Here is a 17,285-nt window from a genome sequence, read left to right as displayed (position 1 = left end):
CTTTATTCGACGTATTAAGATTTTTGCGGATTTTTATACAGAATGAAATCTTTGTGCTCCGATTGCGAAATATTACACACGATTCTCTCGGAAACAAAGTAATTGATAATTGTTTTATTCGTTCATAATAATTTTTATTTTCTCCTGGAATTATTTAACTGTGACGTATGGTCCGCTTAAATGATTTACTCCATAAATTGCACATTACTGGGCTGACGAAAAAATGTTCTTGTCACCTATTCAATTTTTGACGTTCATATTAACTTAGCGGAAAGGTCCTCTCGTCGATTTTTCAGTGTGCGGGAACTTTCATTAAAAAATTGAGAACTTTTTCGAGGATAGAATAAAACGAAGCTTAAAAGTGGCAGGAAGTTGCTGAACAAAAAGAGCATCGCATAGTTGCTGAAAATTGTAATATAATAAAGCGAAACTTGCTGTCAAAGTTTCTTCAAAAATTCGAGGAAACTTTTCGACGGTTTAGGGAAAAGGTATCGTAGCCGAGTAAAAGCAATGATTCGTGATTTCTGCAGTTATCGAGGCAAGGTAAAATAACTGGACCGATTACGTTTAACGAAAACGGATATCGTCAAGATATTAATGTTGCAATTATGGACGTGAAGGACGACGGGAGTGCCAAAATCGGATATTGGGATGTAGAGGGACTGCATCAGATCGGCAGCGAGGAGGAACGGGAAGCTGGCGTGTACAAAGATATTGAACAAAAAGATTTCAAAATTTCTACCAAAGTGGTATGTAGCCTGAATCATAATCACTAAATTTTATATACATACATATTTCACGATGTTCCATCAACTATCAGAAATTCTGCGATAAACAGTCAAATACTTTTACAAAATTCACCAGGGTCCACCGTATGTAATGGAAGTTACGGACAGCGCAACTCGAGGCATCCTGATCGATCAAACCCGCTACGAGGGCTTCTGTATCGATCTGATCGACGAGATTGCCAAGCTGTTGAGTTTTAAATCCTACGAATTTGAATTGGTACCGGACGGGAACTACGGCTCATACAATAAAGACACAAAGCAGTGGAACGGTCTTATGAGACGTCTGCTGGATCACGTACGTAACAGTTCGAAAGCAAACAAGATTTAATTAATCGAGCGAATTAACACGTAACAACCGCTAAACTCTTGGCGAAAGTATTAACCCTCGTACGTAAAATGTTTCTGTTAAATTCAAATAATTAATCGAGCGAATTAACACGTAACAACCGCTAGCTCTTGGCGAAAGTATTAACCCACATGCGTAAAATGTTTCTTGAAAATGTGATGCTATAAATGCAACGTAATTTGTTGATTTAAAGCGTAGAAGACTATACTAGGATCTTTCATGCGACTATTTCCGAGGAACGTACGAGGCGTGGAGGATAATTCGATAATATCGAATGCAAATTTCGGTTTCAGAAAGCTGACCTTGCGATCTGCGATCTAACGATCACCTACGAGCGTGAAAGCGCAGTCGATTTCACAATGCCGTTTATGAACCTAGGTACGGTGCTCTTCTATACGTTGATACGTCGAATTTTTCCGGCGTGTTACGCTTGAAACGATGCTATCTGACCCGTTGTGTCCGCGCCAGGTATCAGCATTTTATTCGGCAAGCCTGAAGAGAAGGATCCCGATCTCTTCTCGTTCCTGTCTCCGTTGTCGACCGACGTCTGGATTTACATGGCGACTGCTTTCTTAGCAGTTTCGGTAATGCTGTTCCTTCAAGCCAGGTAAGACGGCAAGAAAAATAATAAGTAAGCTGAAACTTCCTGTCCAGGCGGAGCTTTTCCTTCCGAGCTAGTTAAACACTTGATCCTGGCGAATCAGGAAGTTACGATAACGTGATCACTCCCGGCTATACTTTACCGTTTAAGACCACGACGACGACGACGACGTTTATGCTGCTACGATAATTTTAACGAATTAGTGACATCATATTTTTACATTATTATTAGACTGCGGATCTTCTTGCAAAATAAAAATGTTTTGCATTGATTGTGGAAAGCAGAAATAATATAACAATTGATTTCATCTCTGAACGACTTTGTTACATTAAAAACAACATTACAAGATAACTAATTTCTCCATAAATGCATAAAAATCCGCAGTCTACTTATTATATAACTATTTATTATATTATTCATATTCCAACACGTATTTTATAAAATTGTGACTTTTAAAACTGTCTACGTTCGCTTGAAAACTGCATTATGGTTTGGTTGTCTCAACACATTTTCGTGATCGACTCCCCACAGAATAATGCCGTAAACTTTACCAATAAATTTCCCACCATTTTCAACATAGAACATTTATCCTGTGGCATAAGCTCTGGAGAATGAACGCGACGTAAGCTAGAAAAGTTGAAAAATTGTATTACCTCCTGTTCCCGGGGCTATAACAGTCTTGTATCGAATACTGTACATCAAGCATTAAGTTGTTTTCAAGTCCTCTTCTATTAAAAGTGTCGCCGGTTTCAGTTTATTAACAAAGTTCAAGTCCTCTTCCATTATTTCCCTTCTGAAATTGAACGACTGTTAATATATCTATTGGGTCGACAGAGTTTACAAGCACGGACATATCGGAAATGCGGCTTAGATTGCATTACACTATAGACTTCGCACATTTACTTCCAGAATGGCTCCAGGCGAATGGAACAATCCGCACCCGTGCAACCCGGATCCGGAGGAATTGGAAAACAATTTTACCTTAAATAACTCGATGTGGCTCACGGTCGGCTCTGTCATGCAACAGGGATCTGATATACTTCCCGCGTAAGTTTTGAGCGAACCCAACGGCGCCCCTATGTCACCGCAACTCGCCTTACGCGCGTGCAAAGCCCCATGATAATTGAGGGACGGAAACCACAACGCAACTGCGACTCTGCAATCTACCATTGCCTATGGAATCGCAATCCCTGAACCGAGCGTTTAACCACTTCCAGTTAACCAAATTCCCTTTAACTTCGCTAAATAACTATTAACCAGTTTCCAAGGATTATTACTAATCTCTTGACTGCGGAATTTAGTTTTAAAAATCCCCAAAGAGTGCGGAATTAAAATCAAGCAATGACGAGTATACACGTCGAACGCAGGGCAAATGGTCCTATTATAAATTTTACGAAAAACGAGCAAGGATTACATTTTTATTTGTTAAAAAATTAACAATTCATTCTTGAAAAGATTATTGTACCGCAATAGAGATTTGGATTGACGTCTAGTCACGTCGAACGCAGTTAACTGGTTAAAAGAACTCTCTTTCAAAGAAAATCTGGTGAACGAAGGGACACCTAGAAGCCTATCACAGAAATTTTAAGAGATGTTTTAAAATGAAAGCAATTTAAATTAAAAAACGATAAAGCCTAAAAAAATGAAAATGGACCCGCGAAAAAATGTAGCATCTCTGAAAACAGGATTAATCCAAACCAAATTCGTACGGCGGTTTGACACGGAAAGTGGATGAAGATAAAACTAGATCCTACGAACTGAATGCCGAAACAGTGGCGCAAGCTTGATTCAAACTACACATGTATCTGTTAAAACATGGAATCGCTGGCAGCCATAAAGCAACCATGTAGATAGACTTCAATGGATTTTGCACGGCGATGTTGACACAGTCGGCGCAGCGGTCCCTTTGAAGAATATTTCGATGGTGACTATGCAGCAATCGGCCATCGAGTTCTAACGGACACAGCAAGAATCCAGTTTCATAGGCTTGCTGGTTGTTTCGCTGGCGGGTTTCTTTGGAAGATGACGGTCGGGAATGGAAAGGAATAAAAATCATCCCCGATCTCATTATGTATTCTACTTAACACTAGGTTTACGGGACCCGTCAAAACGACAAATTCTTACCGTTTAATACACGATCAATAAATTTTAAAAAACAATAAAAACGGTTTATTTAATGTAAACCTACATCAATATTTGTTGTACTTACCTAAAATAACAACACAGAATATATTAATAACTTGTAAACTATTGCACATTCAGGGTAACCTCAAAGTTGTACGTGTACCTCGCACGTGACTGTTTGACATTTGTTGATTTAACCGAGGGAAACACCTTTATTCTTGGGCGACACCTATGTCGAATAGTATATACTAACTTATACTACATTAATAAATAGAAGCTAGAGAAATTTCGTTCATATTATAATAAAAATAACCAATTAACGGGCTTGCCCCGGGCTTACCCCACTCCACCTTATAGGATTTACGTATTTACCAGAGCAAAAGTCAAGAAAATAAATTCGGGAGGCTCCAAAAAATAATGCAATTTAAGGGTGTAGACTCTCGTTTCCACAATTGCGAAGGTTTGGGATGCGCCTTGTTCTTTCTTGATTGAACTATATGTGCACTATATGTATAAAAGCTCAATCTAGGCAAAAGTACTATTTCTACGTTTACGAGGCGTAATTTGCATTATTCGAAAGCATAAAGCTGCGACAGCTACTTTCGAATACTGCAAATTACACCTTGCAAACTAGATACCGAATTTTTATCTACCGCTTTTGACTATTGAAAACCTCCGTCTTTGTATTAGCGAGAAATGAGACCGCGCATTCCGCACCCTTGCAATCCTGGAAAAACGAGTCTACCCCCTTAAGGGGAAGAAATATCGCTTGGAGCGTTTGTAGAAAAGCCTACAGAGACGGTGCCAAAAGCAGACGAGGCGGTCTTTTTTCTTTCTGCCGAGTGCCGTTCACGGTGTTCCCCGGACGATCTTCTTTTTTTCACAACAATTAAGCTTAACGAGCCGCTGTTTGCTGGACATATTTGAGGCGGCTTCCCACTTATTAGCGCCGGCACGGCGCTAACTCTCCGCTCGTAACGTCGCGCGTGTTTGCTCGCTACATACTGACGAAGAACCGACTAAAGACGACAACGACGAGGAGGATGAGGAGATGAAGGAGGAGCTGGAGGTGGAGGAGGACAAACAGCTTCCTCTACCCGCTTGTTTATGCTACCCGGACGTACCGTAGATTGCCGTGATTTGCATACATGTAATATTTGGATACCTTCCACGCTCTATTCAATGACACACCGCGAAATTGGTATCATTGTTAATTTCCTGCGAACCGTTGGCTGATTACCCTGAGGTAGACAACCTGTCTTCCACACACGACCGTCGGGGTGAAGTGGCGACATGGTAATTATTGCGACATCAGCGAGTTTATAAAGTTTTCTGAACATATCCGAGGTATTAAGTCTTTGGCGAGTAAGTGCCATTAGCAGGCTGCGTGAAACTCTCGAAATTAAATTGCCGTGAATGGAGGAAGAAAATATTTGTTACATTTCATCTGGAAGAAGGGGCACCAATCGAGGGAAATGTTACCCCCTCTCTGCCAGTACCGGATTGGTCCCGTACGTCGCTAAAAAATATCCTTTGTTTCTGTTTACGGGGTCTCCTTTGCTCTCCTACACGAAATAGAAGGTGGAGATCCGTGTGCGTGCAACTGTACTCGGCAAACAACCGTCATTTGCATATGCGGCCCTTTAGCTTCTGCTTAATTAGGAAAACGCGATGTGTGCTTCTCGTGGCGCGGCGTTTCCGCCGGCTGTTGCATTCGAGAATCCTGATAAATTACTCGATCCGCTCATCTTTGAACGCAAAAATCTAGTGTCTTGTTTAACAGTCAGAAATCTCGGAAATTCTTCGGAATTAGCTTGTTTCTTATTGTTTGGTTATAATAATGCAGAAACTTTTTTCTTTTCCATAGAGCACCGTCGGTACGAATGGTGGCTGGCATGTGGTGGTTCTTCACACTGATCATGATTTCTTCGTACACCGCCAACTTGGCTGCCTTCCTCACAGTAGAAAAGAGTGGAACTCCTATCAAAGGTGTGGAAGATTTGGCGAAACAAACAAAAATAAAGTACGGATCTGTTGATGGTGGATCCACATCTGCTTTCTTCAGGGTACGGTTGGCGATAGTTCTTCGATGAAGACTAATAACTTTAATAAAAACGATCTAGCTTTATTTCGAATGCAGGATTCGAATTATTCGACGTATCAGCGTATGTATACGGCGATGATGGAGGCAAGACCAAGCGTTTTCACGAAGACAAACGATGAAGGTGTCGAGCGGGTGGCTAAAAAACGCGATTATGCGTTTCTTATGGAATCCACCACGATCGAGTACAGAATGGAACGGAACTGCCAACTAACCAAAGTCGGAGGATTGATCGATAACAAAGGATACGGAATCGCTCTACCGCGAAGTAAGTTTAAAGGATTATCAGTTTCGATAAATTCGATATATCAATACTCGGGACTAAAACAATTGCAATTCACGTAGAAATAACAATTACTTGTTGGAGCACGCGAACCACGTTATAGTGCGTAACGGAATTATCGACGGATATCAATTGCCGGTACAATAAATTAACAAACACCAATTAACGCTCGCCGTAATGTTTGCAATTGTGGTCATCCTGTATATTATTTGATGATCTAGTGTATGTGAAGCGCGATGCTATGAGGTAATCGATAGCTCTTGCAGCCTCGGGAAACAATAATAGCTGGAATCGGTTACAATTTGATATTACTAGTTTAACTTACTATTGTAGTTTCATATTATTAGTAAAATAGGCTAATGAAATAGGCTGGAATTGTAAAGTTCGTACAATTGACTAAAATCGAAGGAACGGAAAGCAATGAGAAATGTTCATTTGCCTATCTGCTGCTTTATTAAATAGTAATTATTAACTTATTATTAATTTCTTATATTCCACAGTCTTTATTTTCAATTACCTCATTTTTCGGCACAACTTAACAAATATCAAAAAACTTACTGAGCATATAATTAAAAATTATCACTTTTCAGATTCTCCGTACAGGACACCCATAAGCGGCGCAATACTAAGTCTACAAGAAAAAGGAGTACTTCAAGATTTAAAGAAAAAGTGGTGGGTGGAGCGAGGGGGTGGAAAATGCAAGGATAGTGATGTTGAGGCAGCAAGTTCAGGTGAATTGGCGTTAGCCAACGTCGGTGGTGTATTCTTGGTTCTTATATTCGGATGTTGTGGCTCGTTTGTCCTCGCCATTTTCGAATTCCTTTGGAACGTGCGAAAGGTCGCCGTAAGCGAAAAGGTGAGCTGCCACTACTTATTCCCACATAGAATCTTATCTCGCCTCGTGATCTTCCTGAATCGAATGATGAATGTTCGATCATCGTTTATTCGCCGAAAGATCAAAGAACCATTCCTCCGTGCGCGGACACCGTTTGATTTTTGAATTAATATTATCATTATTATTCCAGTTTTCAATTATGCAATCACATCATTTGCAATTTTTGCAATTCAACTTCTGTGGGCTGCATACACTCGAACAGGCCTTCCGAAACTGTTATTTTTAATTAAATTAATTTTTTTCTAGATATTAACATTTCAGTTTAAAAAATTATTAGAATGTCCTCCTCTAACCAGCTTTTTATTTTTGACTTATTAAAACGATTAAAGGACGAACTAATTCTTATTCCACGTAAAAATAGAATCACTGAACGTTTTATTCTATTTCGTATACACCGACCTAATCGCATTCAGACGAGGTCGTAGGTTTCGAGTAATAAAGATGCCCGTGTATGCAGCCCATTAAATCCACGATTCGCATAAATCCGTGCTCGGGAGCAGTTTCGTTTTTTCCGCAAAAGAATTTAGTAGTACATGCGATTCCATGGAAGAAAGGTTCAAGGGGGTGTAGCGATTCTTTCGAACGATAATGAAAAAGGAAGAAGTCGAAGGAAAGGTTCATTGTGACGTTGAAACGCGGCAGAATAAACGACGTTGATTTAATTAAGCGATGCCTGGACACGAAACCATTTTTCGTCGGCGTTCTTACAGGTCACTCCATGGGAGGCGATGGTAGCGGAATTGAAATTCGCCATGAACATTTGGGCGGAGACGAAACCCGTTAAAATCTCGAAAAGCAGTGGCACGAGTTCGATGGAAGGCGGCATCGGCCGAGCCGCGTCCACCGCTCGTTCTATAGTTGGCTCGTTCCTCCGACTGGACATGCTGGACAAATTCGACAAGGATAACAATACGAACGATCGTAGCAACGACCGCAAGGTCAATTAAAATTACTTTCGACGCCGAGCAATCGGATGGGTGGAGCAAGGACTCGATCGATCGGATTCGATTCTTGCCGGGGAACCGAACCGAGATTCTTCGTTACATTGCTGCAGATGCTTGCGCATTTAGTCTACGTACCTCATCGATAGACTGTGGATTTTTGTGCAAAATTAATTGGAGTGATAGCAAAAGGTTCAGTTCTGTTATACTTTAACACGGAACCTACATGTTGCCTTATAAAAATAACAAGATTATATTTATTTGAACTTTGTAGGGTTTATATATATTACAATATTTACCAAGCATCTTCATAATTTCAATAATTGTGAAATAAAAAATCTGGATCCGGTGATTTGACCGGTGGTGGCAGGTTTACTGTTAACAATAAATTTTTTGTAGATCGTAATTTCCTAAAAAAAGAGAAAATTTACATAAATTGTATGCCTATATCGCTGCTCCGGAAATATAATGACACAACTGCCAAAATTGAAGATTCGGTTTAATTCTTCTATGTGAGTAGTTTAGAGACATTGTGGGTTATTATTGCAACTTTTAAGTTATTTCAATTTATAAAATAATAAATACCAGCCTCGATTTACATTATGTCGATTTACAAACATCTAGTAAATGCATTTTTGAGCCGGCCAACACAATAAAGTCAATTTCACAAAATCTTACAGTTGCGTCATTATTAGACTGCGGATTTTTATGCGTTTATGAAGAAATTGTGTGAGTGAAACATAAAACAGTAAGGGATTAGAAAACTTTAAGAACATTGCAATGTTATTTTCTATGCAATGAAGTCATTAAGGGATGAAATCAATTTTTGGTTTAGAGGAAATTATTAGCACACAGTTTTTTATCGGAATCTGACCAGAATCTTCATCACGAGTCAGACGCGATATAGCACGGCAAGGGGTTAAAGAGATACAACACAATATTGAAATGTGCAGTACACTTTCAATGAACTTAAAGTGAACAATTGTAGTATCCTGTGTCACGCACACAATATGTATCGATCGACATTAACCAATGACAGACGACCAGGATCAAATGGTGCAAAATGACAGAGGATTCAAGGAACCGAGGGAAAAAATGCAGCACCGCCATATGCCTCCGTATATAAAGTCGTCATCCCCGAGAATAGTTCCACAATGACGACGTCATGGAAGGCAGAAATCTCCCCTGTAGGTCCGTAAAGGAATCCAACAATATTTGGACTCTGCCACAATGGCGCTAACGAACCGTGCCCTTGGTTTAGAAGATTTTCGTCCCGAGAAATCACCTGGAGGTCCCTCGATACCGGAACCCCCTCCTCGAGAAGTATGCCGGCATCTTTGTGTCATTATTACCGAGGGGCATTTCTCCGCGTAACCATCGATCGTCTACGAAAAGAGACTTTCAACTTTACCGACGGCATTTGCGTCACACAAATGTCAGCAATTGATCACACTCACAAAAGCCCGTCAAAGTCTCTCGGGTCTCCGGTAACCGAACGTTTTGACGTTCTGACATGAACGTAAATCAGAAAGAAACTTTCTATCGGTATAAGCGTTTTGTTAGGCAAGAAAATTATCAAGTATTGTTCTTTATATTTTCTAGATAAAAAAAAAACACTATCTTTTCGTGACGAGTATACGAGTACCTTTCCCTTCTACGCCGATATTTCCCACTCTAAGTCACAATGTCACGTGGCTAATCCGATACTGGCAGAGGAAGGATAACTTCCCTTGATATTAATTAATTATCTAGAATCACGGCGCGGCGGTTATATCTGTAGTTGTCAGAAAGAACGTCGCATATACTTCCACACTTTCGAGATATTGCCCTTTAATTAGTTTTCATCACTAATGCGTGCGTCCATAATGCCTGCGACAGGGGTTTCTCAGTAGTCAAAAAATGCTAGATAAAAGATCGATCTAGGCAGAGATCGTCCTCAAAAGTTCTATTTTTTTTTACTACTTTTTGACTCCTGAGAAACCCTTTGCATTATCAAGAAATGAGAAGGCGCATATTTTTAAATATTTACATCTCTAGGCCCTCCAACTTCCAAATATTCAAATTACGCCTCGGAAACGTAAATAGGACTTTGAGGGCGATCGCGGCCCAGATGGATCTTTTATCTAGCGCTTTTGACTACAGACAAACCCAATCTTTACATTATCGAGAAATGAGAAAGCGCATCCCGTACCCTTGCAATTCTGGAAACGAGAGTCTACCCCCTTAAATTGCATTATTTGTTGAGCCTCCCGAATTTATTTTCATGACTTTTTCTCTGGTAAATACGTAAATCCTATACTATAAAGCTCGATTAATGCATAAACTGAAATTTTTTGAGATTGCGACATGCGGCGTTTTTCCTGGCGACCACAGATATGTTGCCGGAACGTTATCAGGGATTTCGCAGTTAGTCCAGCAATTACAGGTGAATTCTTTCTGTTGCTTGGTTATTGCGCGTTGCGGGAAACACGCGGAAATCGATTCGATCCCCGAAGGCGGCGAGGTGTCCACAAAGCGGAACACGTAGGCCGCGGTTAATTTCCACCGCGCCGCACCGGCGCGAATCAAAGGGGTCTTCAAAGTATGAAGTCGTCGTATCGCCGTGCCTACCAGCAGTTTGGTGATAAAGGTGTAAGGACATCAATTAATACTCGTTTTCATTGCGGCCGTAAAAGCGCGTAACACGATTACGGGCAACATTTACGGCCGGCGAACGAGCTGTTAACTGTACGGTATTTTTCGCAACGGGACGTTCATAATCGCGGGTGTGTTTCATGAAACGAAATATTTTCTCGTTCCCCCCCATTTTTTTTTGTTTCTCTGCCCGTCTTTCTCTTTTTTCGGCTTTTTTACGGTCACGCTGACTTGTCTTTTATGAGCCAACGCGTTTAGAGCTTGACGCACCGCACGGCAGTATATTATTCAGCGAAATGTCGCGCGTTACACTTGCTTGGACGCGTCGCCCCGACATTTACCGATTCAGATCGCCGAGAAGACGCGTCTCTTCGCGGTCGGCTGCTTTCCTCGGACTTATAGCGAATTGTTTATACAAAGAGATATTAAACAATTCTTACTACAAATATGGAAATTATTTAAACCCAGCACAACAGTATTCGTCGCTATTATTTTTTATTGGCAGTGAACTGATAACGATTTATAGCGAACTGTTTATACAGAGAGATATTAACTCCTTAACGCACCAATTATAAATTCAAAAGCGGTCGTTTTTCCACCATTTTTTGTACACCAACGAGTATATTCGGCTCTATTTAGAAAACTAAAACTGCAGGTCTCACGAGTTAACTCGGGCGCGCGGAAAAAGATCGTTTTCTTAAACCCAACTTAACTCGGGCGAGTGCGCTGAGAGGTTATACAATTGTAAGAATGTTTGCACAAATATGGAAAAGAACGAGACCCAGCACAACGGTATTCACCGGCATCATTTTTTTATTCGTGGTACAATCATAATGAAGTACTACAATAATTAATGTATGAACACTCTAATTATTCGAACATCGTAAAATCATCAAAAGCAGGAAGTTCGGAGCGACAGGCTCGCATAAATGCAGTTCAACTTGCAGTCGATAAATAACTGATAAACACGGGTCGGATCTTTATATACTTATCAATTTTTACGGACTGAGCCATAAAATCTGGAATCGAACAGAATTTTGTTTATTTCCTCGATGGTCCGGTAAGATTCTACGTGAAATAAGAATGGCAATAAAGTTTATGAAACTTTTTAATATACGACGTTGTAAACTAGCGTGCACGTTGTAAACGCATAAAACCTACAGTCTATTAATGAGATTCTCGGAATCACGATCTGAGCTTCCGAAACAGAAAATATCTTATAATAGCGTGATATGCGACTGCGTCTGTTCGATAACTTAAATATCTAAAAGCCAGGCATCATCATAAAACCGTAAAATTAATAGATTTATCATTGGGAATAAGAAAAACGAGTTTGAAAGGTAGAGATAAAAATATGCTGAAAATTCTTGTATCGAGAGATACGAAATAATGAAATTGTTTTAAGAATCAGTAAAATATTATTAGAACTATAATAAAGTACACAATTTGTCTAATAAGGAGAAAGTCGGAGGAGAATTTTAATTTTCCCTTTCTGTTTCGCATAATTAGGTAGCATAGAATTAATTCGACAAGGAACAATTCTACACAATTCTTTCATTCATCCGGCGTCCTTCTACGACTGTTCGAGAAGCACCATTTACGTTCTGTCGAACAAGGGTAAGGGGGACCCGTAGCCTGGACCAGCCATTACTAATTAAAGATACCACATTACGCTTAACGATCGCCTATTCGGATTCCGAATATCGGAGAAAATCGTTCAAAGATACCGAAAGGGCAATAATAACGCGCCATGTCCGCTTTAACGACGCCCCGGACCAATAAAGTGTCGCTTTCAGAAAAGAGTACCGAGCGGAATCCATTCCGGGCAAACGTGACTAGTAAAACTCGAGTCCGATGTGATTCAAATGACCGAGGATTTAAACGCCTAGCGGATTCAGATTATCGGAGGAATCCCCCTTAATCGACGGTGGAATAAATCGTCGTGCAAGGGGTTAATTAAGTTTTATGGTACGAGCGTCGTAGCGGTCGTTACGCAGGTGTATGGGCCGCGTTATCTACGATACATCTTCATCTTCGCGAGGCTGACTTGGCCAATTGAAGCCCCTCTCTTCTACCGATGGTAAGCACGCGCGTTCTCTCTTTCTCTCTTTCGTTCTTTCTCTTTCTTTCACTCATTCTCTTACTCAGTCGCTCGTGCACGCGCTCGCGATCTTATCGTGCCCCAGTGAAAACAACAGGTGCACGAAATCACGGCTGCTACCTCGAGATCTACCGTCCGCTCTCATGTCCTTTACGACCGCACCGAATTTCAAATAGGATCGTAAAGTTGTATCCTTGTACGTTCCCCGCCGGTCCTTCTTCCTGATGCAGCTCGCCGGCCCTTCTGTATTCCGTCGAAGAAAACTGAGAAATAGGAGAATGTAATATTGATCTGAGTAAATAGCCTGCTGCCGTGCCTGACTTTGGATGATAAGTCTCTCGCTGCCGCCGCGGGCGTGTGCCCTTCCCAGAGATCCCGTGCTGAACAGATGTTTCCGCTAGAGATAGACACAATATTTTGCAACTTATATTACCGGAACTGATGGGACGGCTAGATACGAAAGTTTCCGACGAATTACGGCTGATAGAAGAAGCAGTTCAATTAAACGAATGAGGCAGTTCAATTTAACTACAACATATCCGAACGAAATCCTTTATGTGAATTTAACACCGAGTGAAACCAAGGTAGAAAAATGAAGGATGGGCGGAGAAATAGGAAAATTGAAAAGTGTTCAAATTTAATCATTTCACCCTGACTATGTATAATATGATATTGCCTATAAAAATAATTTTTTTGAAATGGGTAAAATTATTTTTATGCGATGTTTGATTTTCAATGGAAGTAAGGTGGAGTGGGGTAAGTCCGCCCCATAGTTTTTACAAAGTTGGACTTTAAACTGATGTATTTTTGGTCTGGTATGTAAAAACTTAATGTTCTTGGTATCAAACTCTTGCCACAGTTATTACTGACGAATTAGTATTATGTAGGATTCTAATTTTGCTTGAAAGTAATCATTTTGATAGGATATTGTACAAAGTGTCAACTAGAACGCACTTGCCCCGAAAATGGGGCAAGTCCGTCTCTGAGAGTTAAAAATGCTTTCGAACCTTGTTTCAAGTGCTACGGGGCAAGAAAAGAATTATTATCAAGCCTGCTACAAAATGCTTTTTATTGCAGTAAATATATTGTTTAGTTTTATAGTTACCCATACAGTACGGACTTACCCCACCGTGATAGTACGGACTTGCCCCGTGTAGTAATATTTACGGGGCAAGATCATCTTAAAACAGTTTATTTAATGTAAAATGACATCAATATTTGTTGTACTTACCTAAAATAACAACACAGAACATATTTGGTAACTTGTAAATTATTGCACATTCAGGGTAACCTCAAAGTTGTACGTGTACCTCGCACGTGACTGTTTGACATTTGTTGATTTAACCGAGGGAAACACCTTTATTCTTCGGCGACATCTATGTCGAATAGTTTATACTAACTTATACTACATTAATAAATACAAGTTAGAGAAATTTCGTTCATATTATAATAAAAATAAGTAATTAACGGACTTGCCGCGTAGACGGATTTACCCCAGTCCACCTTATCATCGTAATTTCAACAATCTCGGAATCAAAAATTTAAAATAGATCATTTGACCGACGATAGCAGATTTGCTGTTTGCCGTTCTTTTTCTGTAAAAGGCACGAAGCTCGCAGTCGCCTTTTCTCTCGGCGAAAACGAGGGCGCTGTTGGGGTGGTTTCGCAGTAGAAAAAAGTCTGGTAGATCGACATCCTCGTCCGGTCCACTCGAAAATCCTAACCGAGATACTCCCGACGGCATTTCGGAGTTAGGTATCGCTGGATAAGCCGTGACCGGAGTATCAGCTGGCCGTTATCCTCGGACCTCTCTGTTTCCGAGTGACATTCGCGAAATCGTCGGCATACCTGAAGCTAGCAAGGGACGAACAGAGGGAAGATCGGTGAGTGAGGCCGTCCACATAAAATCCGAAGGTGTTAAGCAAGGGGAGCGTGCGTGGAAGCTCAAACGGAGTGGCTTCCCTCAAAGGGGGAACCGCGGGGCCGGCGTTCGCTCGCCGACTCGTAGGAATTGAAATTGATTTCGGTCGACTTCCATTACTCAAAGAGGACCAGAGAAACGCGCACCGACAAAAGTCACAGACCGATCCTACGTGGATAAGAGGCTTGCCCCCGTAGCCAGGACCCGCTCGAACGAGACGAGAGGTCCCTGCCGGCCGTGGCCCAGGAATTCCTGGCGAGTTTTACCAGAGGGAGAGGGAGCCGGAACTCTTTTTCTCACTCTACCACGACCCGCCCTTCTATCCTTCTATCTATCCATCCTTCCCCCGGACGACGGTGGTGTCGAATCAATTTTTGGGTGGCTAACGCTGCGGCTCGTTTCGGGGATGATCGCCAGGGGCTTGCGGACCGAGTGCGGAGAGATACTCGTGGGATCGTCGCCATCTTTTATCTGGGAATCGTGAAATGGAACCAGGTGACAGTTGCTCCAATGATTAACGTTTTTGTACCGGCGAAGAGATCTGACGGGTTTCCAAATAAAAACACTACGTGGCTTTATCGCAGCGTCGAAATAAATTTCATTTCTCGACAAATTCTGTTCGGGCTTGTATTTTTTGTTTAATCCTCGTGTCAATACTTGGGTACATCCACTTCCAATTTGTTTTGGAAATCTTTTTATTATGTTGGTTTATTGAACACTAAACCTACCGCGATGGGTCAAACGATCCATTTTAGATTTTTTATTTGACAATTATTGAAATTGTAAAGGTGTTTTCATGGGAATTTATTGAATATATTTTTTGACTCCAGTATATACAGTGACTCGAATTAATATTCGAACGCTCTAAAAAAGACGGTAGCTTTTTTAATATTGTAACATACGATTTGAACTTTTTTGGGAAGCTAGAGCAATTAGTTTACTACAGGATGTGAAAAGCAATTTTTTCAAACATTGGAATTGATCGGAAATGTAGAAAAAATACTAAAAGTTGCATTTATATACTTTCTAATGTGGACCTATATTGAAAATTTAAAAAATACGTTAAAATAAATAAGTACAATATTAGAAAAGTTATCGTCTTTTTTAGAGCGTCCGCGAATTATTAATTTGGGTCACTGTATTTGTATAGTTAAAATCGCACAAAATTTAAATAAATTCAATCTTGCTATTTTTATAATACTATACACAACAGTCACTTTTGATGGTCGGTAGGTTTAGTGTTAAATTCGCATCAACATTTCGAGTTATTAGCGACCTCGTTACATTACATTACATTACATTGCGTGTGATTAGCGGTACATTTATATTCTACTCCTTAGGTTTATGTGGGTTATAAAGCGGATGGCGTCATTAATTTTATTTTCACTATTTAGCGCTTCCCTAAGATTTCCTAGTGCTACGTTCAACCTGTAAGTGTAGAACATCCAATCAGAATGTATTCAACTGAAGTGGGAACTTCGTAGTAGGGGCTTTTTAAAATTTGCTGAATGCTCTTGTCGACAGATCGAACATTCCTCTAGATTGTTTATTTCTTAGACATGAAAATGTTCAAAATGAAACTTTCACTTACAACAGCATCAATCCGAAGTTTGTCTACATTTCATGGATCATTTAAAAATCATTTTCTTCTTGGCCGGTAAATTGTTCTATTGTGTCACCGAGTTGCTTTTATGACTGACGGTAATCATCAGAGAAGCGAGACCACCCGGTAGATACCACGCCAGAACTTCCGGAATCTTTCCGTGCTAGGACTTCCCGGGAAAGGGAGTTGGACTATACTTCCAGGAACCTAGACTCTGCTGGAACCGTCGGGGAATTTCAGAAATTTTCGCTCGAATTCGTAAATACGTGTGTATTACATTGGTACACGGACGTTTCAACGAATCGATGAATGAATTGAGAAACGTACACCGGGCCTGACGAGGCGTGGACGAATGTTTGTCCACCACTTACTTCACAGTGGGCCGGGGGAGGGAGTAGACGGGATGTTTGTTGACATCTGACTTAATGAAGGAATTGGCAGGAATCAATTTTTACATTCATGAACTATGGAAGAATGTGTTCGGAATTTCTTCGCCGTTCGAAGACCTCGAAGAGTTCCACGATTGAAATCTATTTGATTGCTTAATAGCATGCAATTGATTGCAATGGGTTCTTTATTCGAATCGTTAACGAGCGTAATTAGTCGGGATCTGCTGCTTGGTACAGCGCAGTTTTCAACGTCGGTTATTTCAGTAAGATATTTTTCAATTCTTTTAATCTTTCTATTATTTCAAGTTTCACCTACCCGTTTTTATCGTGAATGTACATATGAAATCCCATAGATAAATGAATCTTTAAGGTGCAAATAAAGATGTAGTTCATTTAATTAGGAAAATACTGAAACGGTAAACAATTCATTTATTACAAGTTTTATCTTTCCATTGAACGTAACGTGGTGCAAATTAATTTTGCAACCGATAACTGCAATGACGGAAGAGCAAGCAAGCTGTGTATTGATTCACGAGATTTATTTCCTGCCAAGTCTAG

At 40.5% G+C, this 17,285-nt stretch overlaps 1 protein-coding gene across 3 annotated transcripts in view; it reads left to right on the top strand.

Moving 5' to 3' along the window:
• The window catches only part of LOC143209127 (glutamate receptor ionotropic, kainate 2), a 107,952-nt gene extending 95,762 nt beyond the window's left edge, over window positions 1-12,190 (top strand). For 2 of the 3 annotated variants that reach the window (XM_076424424.1, XM_076424425.1), the window contains exons 9-17: window positions 531-749; window positions 865-1,083; window positions 1,428-1,512; window positions 1,603-1,741; window positions 2,645-2,782; window positions 5,727-5,925; window positions 6,000-6,228; window positions 6,834-7,099; window positions 7,849-12,190. In XM_076424424.1, the coding sequence (XP_076280539.1) occupies window positions 531-749; window positions 865-1,083; window positions 1,428-1,512; window positions 1,603-1,741; window positions 2,645-2,782; window positions 5,727-5,925; window positions 6,000-6,228; window positions 6,834-7,099; window positions 7,849-8,085 (1,731 nt within the window). In that variant the 3' untranslated portion in view covers window positions 8,086-12,190. The remainder of the gene's footprint in view (window positions 1-530; window positions 750-864; window positions 1,084-1,427; window positions 1,513-1,602; window positions 1,742-2,644; window positions 2,783-5,726; window positions 5,926-5,999; window positions 6,229-6,833; window positions 7,100-7,848) is intronic. The other variant, XM_076424423.1, reaches the window with a different exon arrangement.
• The last annotated feature ends 5,095 nt before the right edge of the window (window positions 12,191-17,285 follow it).

This window comes from Lasioglossum baleicum, chromosome 5, assembly GCF_051020765.1.
Source record: "Lasioglossum baleicum chromosome 5, iyLasBale1, whole genome shotgun sequence".
In the NCBI taxonomy this organism is placed as follows: domain Eukaryota; kingdom Metazoa; phylum Arthropoda; class Insecta; order Hymenoptera; family Halictidae; genus Lasioglossum; species Lasioglossum baleicum.
This window is presented reverse-complemented; position numbering and strand designations above follow the sequence as displayed.